The sequence below is a fragment of the Lepeophtheirus salmonis genome, chromosome 5 (genome assembly GCF_016086655.4).
Source record: "Lepeophtheirus salmonis chromosome 5, UVic_Lsal_1.4, whole genome shotgun sequence".
Taxonomy (NCBI): domain Eukaryota; kingdom Metazoa; phylum Arthropoda; class Copepoda; order Siphonostomatoida; family Caligidae; genus Lepeophtheirus; species Lepeophtheirus salmonis.
The window spans coordinates 40,412,052-40,421,790 of NC_052135.2; the positions used below are offsets into that span (position 1 = coordinate 40,412,052).

General features: G+C 29.3%; 1 protein-coding gene across 1 annotated transcript; it reads left to right on the forward strand.

Annotated features, from left to right (window-relative positions):
• Nucleotides 1–7,861: 7,861 nt before the first annotated feature.
• Nucleotides 7,862–8,443, forward strand: LOC139905278 (piggyBac transposable element-derived protein 4-like). Its single transcript, XM_071888101.1, has one exon. It carries the CDS (start codon nucleotides 7,862–7,864, stop codon nucleotides 8,441–8,443), a length of 582 nt encoding a protein of 193 aa, XP_071744202.1.
• The last annotated feature ends 1,296 nt before the right edge of the window (nucleotides 8,444–9,739 follow it).

Sequence of the window (9,739 nt, forward strand, 5' to 3'; positions counted from 1 at the left end):
TCAATTACTCGAACCTGGTTTGAATTAAGCTCAAAAAAGTTTAAAAAATGTAGGAAATTGTTTAAGGATATTTGAAAGTACCAACATTTAATAGTTTCTCCAAAGATTGCATATAAATTGCCACTCCTAAAATGTTGCAGCTGTACCTTGGGGTGGAGCTTATTTGTTAAATTTGAGAAATATGGAGCTGTTAGGGTTGCAAATTTTTCCTTCTAAACTAAATACATCATCTACAAATTTTGAACACGTTTGAAAAATATTTAGAGGTAACTCAGCGGCTCCAAAGTTTTGAAGTTATCTGATTTTTTTCACAAAAATGAGTTGTTTTATTACCAAATTTCAACTAAACTCTTTGTGTTACAACAAACCTTACAAATAATACAAGAATTTAAATTTACTATTAAAATTATTTCATAGTTTTTCCACTAATTTTTTGTGATAATTGGTCAAAAAGAGCAAAAAATTCCATTAATTGTATTTTTTTCCTCTATGTCCAACGGATACTCGTTAAAAGAAATGCTATTCATATTATCAATTAATGTGTCCAAAATTTTTAGCAATTGTTAATTATTACTCGAAATAGAAAAAATCGGTAAAGTTAGAAGGAAATTTTACCTTTTTTCGAATTAAAAGACTTTATAATGTAAATCCATTTAATAATTCGTAAATGAGTATTAAGAAATGATCATTGCATAGATATTCTTTTTTTGACTTTTACTGGATTAAAAAAATCTTAAATATCTAAATTTTAATCAACAAGTGAAGTAATCGAACCTTTTTATATTTTAAACTGAGATGTAATTTCTGGGCACTTCTATTTAGTTCAAATTTTTCTTGACGAAAAATATGTGATCAAATTCAAGGCATTTGATTTAACACAACAAATACAAATATAGGTGGTTACTGCTAGAGCTTGTGTTCTTTTCATTAAAAAAAAAAATAGGAAAAACCTTATAGTTATTGCCTGGAGACACCATATTACGGAATTAATCATAAGCACAACATTTCCATCATGTTTTGGACCTACGTTTCAAATGTTCAAAAGATTTCAAGAAAAATGACCATCCATTAATACAGCCAAGTATAATACAGGCATTGAAGATCGTGAAATAGCTAGTCTTGTAAAAAGATGTGCGACAAGAGACCTTTGATTATGCGAATAAATTTATGGAAACAAATCTTCCTCCACAAGACTATAAAGAATTCCTTAACCTGGTAATTATATTCCTTGGTGATGTGTATCCAAGCCCAATGTCTCTCGTAAGTCTAATTATGCCTAAAAATTTGGATATTCTATCATAATTCAAATTCACAGACATAGAGGAGAGAGGAATGCACAATATTGATGTCTTTATTATGTAAGTGTATACCTGGATATCTGTTACTCAATCCTTAAGCACACCTAATAATGACCTGAATTTAATAAAATCCCGTCGTAAATTTTCTCCCATTAATTCAGACAAATTGAATTTCAACATTAAAAAAAGTATTCAAGGGCTTGTAGTACTTGTCCGAGGAACTTGTTGGATTAGCTCTATTTGACATTGCATTAAGTTCAGAATCAAAAAGACGTATAATAAAGTTAATACAAAATTTGAGTAAATAAACTCAAAAAAGGCTGTCCTTTACTCTCCAATGAATTAAAATACAAAAACTCTAAAAATTTCGCTACAGAAAAGCAAAAAACGGTTTCAAAGTCTGTACTTGCATGGAAAAATGTTTGAGACGATCCAGACTAATGGAATGATCGAGATGACTACCAACAAGCTCTTGATACTATCATTCATTTAAAAATTGTTAATGATCTTGTTGAATATGGAGTCGGTCTCATTAAAAAGTATCGGGCTCTGCTAAACATCTGATGAATTGCAGCTCCAATTCCCCCTTCATGTGGTCGAAGATCATAAAACTTTATATATCCTTGATTTATGCAAAAAATAAAAAAACTATTTCAAAATAAACACATATGTTTAATGAAATTACTCGAACTTAGTTACATTATATTCAAAATTTAGATGAATAATAATTAAGGGAAATACATAAAACTTTTATCATAAAAAAATATAAATTTTATTTACATTTTGATATTTCTTAAGCTTACTCATATAATAACCTTGATTTAAATGATAATTGTCGGTTAAAACTACCCCATAATAGTTTATATATATATAAGATGAAAGAGGTTATAAAGGTTTTTTTATCAGAAAAATGGGAGTAATAGGTAAGAAAAAAGTCAAATTAGTAAAATAGTAAATTAATCAGTGCTAAGGATTTTGGAAACATAAATTGTTAATATGGATATTATTTCTTTTACGGGCAGACATATAGCAAAAAATGGAAGTAATGGGAATCTTTGCACTTTTTGACCACATAGAACCAATATTTTATCGAAACAATTATAAAATATTTTCGATTGTATATATATTTATCTACATTTATTGTTTTTATTACTTTGTTGTAAAAGCAAGGAATTAGTTAATATTAACTTTTTTATTTTAATTTCAAAATTTTGCTCCGGTTGAGCTACCTCTAAATCCCTTTCGATAATTATATACATTGTAAAAGGAAAAATTTATAAAAACTAATATATATTTTATAAAAGATTAAGATATAATAAGATTTAAATTATATATCCACTCTTAAACACTCTTCAAGACCTTATTCTCGCTGAAAGAACATGGTTTATAATAATGCTTGAATAATTCAAATCATATCATTTATAGGGGGAAAAATTGCATTATTACACAAAAGTTCTACAAACCTACTTTTACTCCTCAAAAACAATTAATATGTTATAACTGGAAAAACAGTTAACAAAAATGTATTTTACAATAATTTCCGCACATTATATGTTGTATACAATTGTGATGTAAATGCTATGACTTTAACTTTGTTTATTTTCAAGAAAAGGGGACACTCAATGGACAACGCGCTCAGGATTAAATAATTTCTTGAACTCAATGTGAATAAGTTTAATTCACAATTTCTCCTAGAGAAGAAAAAATACATTTTGTTATTTATATCGGTTTCAAAGACAACTTCTAGGTCAGATAAAGCAATTGTAATAATATAAGGTATACTTATAACTATTTAGTTCCTGTAACTCTTCCCACAAATTAAAAGAACTTAAAAAATAAGAAGAACTGTTGCAAACCGGTTAGTATTGCAACTGTCCCTAGTCTCCCTTATTTAGTAACTAGTAACGGTGAACAACAGAAAGTTAAATATATTTCTGTACATACATAATTAAAAATAATGAAAGAACATTGACCTTTCCCTTATTTTAAACTCATAAAAATAATAAAAAAAAACTTAATTGTGAGCTTAATTGTATAGCCGTGAGAATTACCGGAAATAACTCAAAACCAATTATAGGTATTACTGTGTAACTATGTATATACTACTGTATTCGTAAACATACAAAACAAAAAAAAGAAGGGACTTATATATCAAATATATATATATAGAAATATATGTCCCATCGAAACAAAGATCAGTTTTGATTTTATTCCATGTCTCCAATTGTAAAAATGTTGGAGCGACAAACAAAAAAGGCAACATGATTGCAGTCTCCTACACGCCAGTATGAAAGCCAAGAAGACTGCAGAGACCGTTAGCATCTCCACTCATACTCCACGTAACCCTCTTCCAATCCCGCCCTAAACTCTTTGTAGTTTGCAGTCTTGAAGAATGATTTGTGTCTCACCTCTCAACAAAATTTTAATTTGAGTTTGCATCATGACAGCGTGGTATGTCATAGACAAAACCGACCTTGGTAAGAGCTGTCAATCAGTTTGCCGGCGTGTCAAAGCTGTTATTGCCTGTAAAGGAGCACATATTTAATAAAAAATATAGTATCTAAGCATAATAAAAATTGGTTTTTAGTTTTTTTTTTTTCCATAAAAATAAGTTTGTCGTAATTTAGTGCAAGTTTTGGGTCCGAACTCTGTATTTATACTTATGAACTAGATACGATCTTAAAAAACATATGAGGATTCTAATTGGACTCGATAAAATATTCAAGGACTTGGATTTGTGAGACAAAAATTGAGAGTCAACTTTAAAATATAAGGACTTTTTCCACCTACGGTATATAGTCTTCAAGTTTGATTATTCTATCCCATGAATTTGTAATTATTATATACCGACAAGTCCTGATATCCTATTTACACCCAACTAATTTCAAAATTTAATGGCAAGGCATGCATAGAAGTACTTACGATTCAATCGTTTAACCATTCAAGCTACTACCTTATACGTACGCTATTATCGTGTATGTATTTGTGTTATTGACTTTAAAAATCGAATTTATATTCGCTTTTAAATATATGTACAAATACATATATGGTAAAGAAATTCATTTCAAAATAAATAATAATATTTTCACAATATTACTATCAATAAAACGAATTGCAAAAACTAAATAAATAGCAAACAATATAACCTTAATCAAAATATTATAAAACATTTTTTTTTCTATAGCTAATAATGTTTTCTGGCAATGAAGTGTGTATTAATCATGCATTTTTTTATAAAATAGAAAGTACAGCAATTTTGTATATATATAGATTGAAGTGGAATAAATGTGCCGATCAACCATTAAAACATTTTAGAAGTAATCGTTGCTAAATATGTGGTAAAATTACCTATATATTTTTACTCATCTTATTATTACATATGTGAAAATTATGAAAAATTTCGCGAGAGTATATTAAAAATAGTTAAATTTCCGTCGACTTTGAAAGACGATCGATCTGTAGAGCAGTAAATCATAAGCATTATTTAGGGTGTGAGTTTATTTGCAGTTGTGAAACTAAACGATGTTTTTATTTGCATAAGCAGTTATCATTATTTTTCAATACTTGAAGAGACAACTTTTTATATTATTAGAAGCAACTAAAAATCTGGGCCACAATATCAAATTACTTGCATTTAAAAGAGAAAAAATTCTTGAAAACACAGACAAACTAAAAAAAAATTATGATGCCAATGCAAATTTTAGTCGAGAGGTTCCTCTTGTTACCCTTTGGGACGGAAAAATGATTCCAGATCTTTATAGAATCAAACAAAAATAATCGAGTACCTGTGTTACAATCTGGAAAAGGAATTTCTAAATTATTATCGGTGTACAAACTTTCATCCGGGACAGGAGAAGAACAAACATATACTGTATTTAAAGTGACAAAAAGAATTGGATATTGGACAAAAATCGAAGGAATTTTTTTTGACACTACAAGTTTAAATACCGGCAAGAATAATGGAACTTGTGTTATACTTAAAAAATTAACAGTCCAAAAAGTCTTTTATTTGCTTGTAGACACCATATAATCGAATTAGTTATTGGAATTGTTTTTTATGAGTGTATGAGTACCACATTGTCACTAAATGTTCCTTTGTTCAAAAGATTCAATGAAAATTTGTCATCAAATAACAAAACTAACTATAAATTTGAATCTAAAGATGAAGAGGTGGCTAGTCTTTTGAAAGGTATACTGGATAGTACTATTGAATTTGAAAAAAATAATCTTTAAAAAATATATTCAAGAGACGAGAATTGAGAATTATTAAAAACTATTAATTATTTATCTTGGCGTTGCCGCATAGTGTGGAGTTAAGTTAATCTCACCTGGTACTATCCACCATGCCTGATAACTTTCAAAAGTTACATATATAACGTCTCCAAATTTAGATATTAGTTTAGAATTCAAATTGATTCCAAGGAAGAAACTTGAAAAGATAATGTTTGTGTTTAATTGTAAGAGTATTTATAAAATCTTGGGTAAATGCATCTCAGTCCTCTAATGCTCTTTTGAACCTCCTGAGTCTAATGAAAATGTTAATCATATTACCTATTGTCATTTATAATTTTATCAGTTTGCTCATCAAAAGTATAAGCTTCAGAGGTTAATTTATAAAATTGCATGATTAAAAACAAAAATCTATCAAATGATATATTTGTTTTTTAGGTTCCATCTTCGGCTAGGATGACCTAAATTTTTATTGTTGTATTTATGTGTTAAAGTTGAATTAAAAAGGTTAATTTCTTTGAAAAGGTCATAAAAAGTTAAAAATTTAATTTTTTTCCATGAATTTAATGTAAATTAAACGTAATTGCAAATTTTCATTTTTTTCGTCTTATAATTAGGTTGCAATATGCTAAAGAAAAAAAAGCTAAATTTTGATCAACTTCATTTCACATTTTTTTGAACAAGTATACATTATTTTTTTGGAAATAGTTATAAAATATAATTTATTTTAAATTTAAAAGAATAAATTATTGCTTTTACAAAAAAGCTTTAATTAAACTGTTTAAGCTTTTCTTACATGTATTTTTGTACAATGAGGAGCAATTTTTTTACCTAAGTTATTTACTTTACAAAAAAAACTATTGACTCCCTAATCTACATACATAATAATAAATCCTCACGTATTCTGTATTTCAGTGTAAGTATTTTATGGACTCTTAGTAGAGTCAAAGATTGATATCGAAGTAATTCCTTCAAGTCTGTCAATTTTTATTTAGAACCAAGTACTGTGGTCTAGTCCAGTCATACTTCTTAGTCCTTAAAGAAAAGAAAATCAATCACGTCAATTAATGTTTTTGTTTTTTTTCCTTTTTGAATTAGTCTGGTACATAATATAATAATTTATTTATCGAATTAGAAGTATGATATTTTCGTTTTATATTTTGTTCATAATAAATATTAAGAACAAAATATGTGCAATGCTCTAAATACCTATATTTCTCATATATCTCCTTTTAAATTAATATATTATCGATATTCTTTTGAAAAGTTCCGGGAAACAACAGTCCTAAGGATTGGCCATAGGACTGGAATAGAGCAAATATATGGGACAGACACAATACTACTATCCGTCCCCTTGTTTGATATTCTTCCTCTTTCACCTCCCAGCATAGCTGTTTGTATTTAATTTAATAAAACTTCGTAACAGTTAAGTCCTCTCCTTAGAACATTCTTCAGAATTGTCAGAATTATATTTTTCATGATAGTTTTTTTTTTAAATGGAAAATACTTAATATTGACATCTCTACATATAATATGTTTTTACTTATTTTCTAATTAACTATAGTGTTCACTGCTCACTAATACGTTTAAATGATTAGGCTAGGGAGGAATACTTATTCCTTGGGTCCTATGCTTCAGGTCAAAATGGCCCATCGCATAGTTTAACTAACCATAAAAACCAATAAAATAATGTTTTTTTGGTCTGTTTTTTTTTTACTTCTCCTAACTTGTCCCGAATATTCAAAAAATTAGAAAAAAATCGTAGAAACATTTCAGTGTAAAGCAGTACAAAAAAATGCACAAAAATTGTCTTCTGGGTCAAAATGACCCATGATAAAGTTTTAACAGAATTGAAACTTACAAAAGTAGTTGCGTAATACAAATATTTATTTGTTCGAATAGTATCTCAAATATGCAACTTCTTATGCGTAATAGCATAATGACAATGCAATATTTGGTCTTTGTCTGTGCATTTCAAGGGGGTATAAAGGTGGTTGGTTTTTAGAAGTCACTGGATTTACATTTTTTCAATATGAGTGTCCGAGATATTTCTGAAGAAGCTTTCGATCTCATTTTTGAGGAAAACTCTGATTCCGAACTGGAAGGAGAGGACGGCTGGAGGAGGGTGGCTTGCGATGTCAAATCAAGTTATGCTTGGAAAATCCAGGTATATACAGGAAAGTTGGCCGATGGGCAATCAGAGAAACCCCAAGGGATGCATGTTGTACTTGATCTAACCGAGGGACTGAGGTGTCACAATGTGTCTTGTGATCATTTTTTTACCTCTTATCAACTCGGACAACAACTCCTGAAAAGGAAAATTAGCATTTGGTATGGTTCGTAATATCAAGCCTGAGCTCCCACCCGCACTGCTTGCATCAAAAGAGAGAGAAGTCTTCTCATCACAATTTGCCTTCACACCCACTACCACTTTAGTTTCTTATTTACCTAAGAAAAACAAAATTGTAGTTCTTCTAAGCACACTGCACAGAGATGGGAGCATTAGTGATCGTGACGATAGAAAGCCAGTCATAATTATGGACTACAATCGAAACAAAGGAGGTGTGGACAATCTAGCCATGGTAATTGAAGCATATAGCTGCAGAAGGATGACTGCCTGCTGGCCCCTGGTCATCTTTCACAATATCATTGATGTTTCTTCTTACAATGACTTTGTAATTTGGAGAGAGATCAATCCGACCTGGATGTCTCACAAGAGCCACAAGAGAAGAGTGTTCCTGGAACAGCTAGGAAAGGCACTTGTAGCTCCACTCATTGAAATAAGGAAAAACATCCTCCGAACAGAGGCCTCAGCTCAGACTATGAAAGCTTTTCAGAGTGCTGGACTTCCAGATCGACCTGATGATCAAGCCTCAACTTCTACTTTCAATGCAAGCAAGAGAAAAATATGTTAGTTTTGCCCTAAAGAGAAGGACAATAAGACGAATAATACATGTTTTCAATGAAATAAATACATATACAAATATATTATCATACTGTTGTCAATGTGTTCAATGGATGAATTTATTTTACAATTTCTATTGTTTTGTAAGTATGTATAATTATTTAGAGGAAAACAAATAAAGAAAAAAATTGCTTTCCCATTGTTTTTTTTATATTATTTTAGCTATAAAGTTGATTTGGAGGGTAAAAGCAGTCATTCAATGATATTTTTTTGTGAATTAAAAAGTGGTTCTTCTGGCAAACTGAATTGTAGTCGTTAAAATATTAAAACAAGTCCAATAATTTTATAGCAAAGTATAGACGGTTCATTTTGACCCAAAGGGCAAAAGGGGTGTACAGAAAATGAAGACCACCCAAGGATTAAGAGCAATAACATCCTGTTTGTTGCAGTTGTTTTTTTTAAAATATAAATTCGCAAGGATTTCGACAATTTTGACATCTATATATCGGATGATACACCCTGTAAATATGTAAGTTGGATTTGTTTCACTGATGTATTAATACTCTTGAGCCAAACTATCAAATCCCATAGTGAACTGACAATCAAGTGATCAACGTTTGTCCGAATTTATTTGCCTGAGGAAATTTTTTTTTTTCCCCTAAAGGAGCTTGGATTATTATAAAATACTGTATAACTATCTACGAAACCTCCATTCATTCACTATTGAATCAAATTAGTAAATTTGTTATGAGGATAAAAATTAGTATACGTTTCTAGGTTTGATGGAATAATAATTTCATTTTTGTTAGTAATCTATTAAAAATAGCATTTTCGAATTGAAAAGTTGTCTCATGGCCAATAAAATATACTTAAAAAAACAGACCCGTTTTGTCATTTTTATTAATAGGTTTGCTCTCGACCATATATTAAGTTTATAGATGTGATACATTGAATATTCAATTCCTTTACAATTTATGACGTTGGTGAAAACATATATACATATTTACGATGTAAGAGATTATACTTTTAAGAAAAAAAAAATTGAACTTCAAAAAATACAATGTTCTTAGCTAGGGTCAACTAATGAACTTTAGTATGAGTCTTAAATCAATAAAAGCAGAAAAAGGCATCCAATATTCCATGCAGCAAAATCTAAAAGAGGCGAAGCCACCGGAGTGATAAAATGTATTTAAAAATGTCTTAACTAAATTAAATAATAGAACGAACAGTCTGAAGGATTGATAGGAAAAGGATCCTCCCTAGAATTATTTTTTTTATAATTTTTATTTTTTGGATGAAATTTTCT

Excerpts from the sequence above, each read along its gene's own strand:
- LOC139905278 (XM_071888101.1), top strand. The coding sequence starts at position 7,862 with ATGGTTCGTAATATCAAGCCTGAGCTCCCACCCGCACTGCTTGCATCA.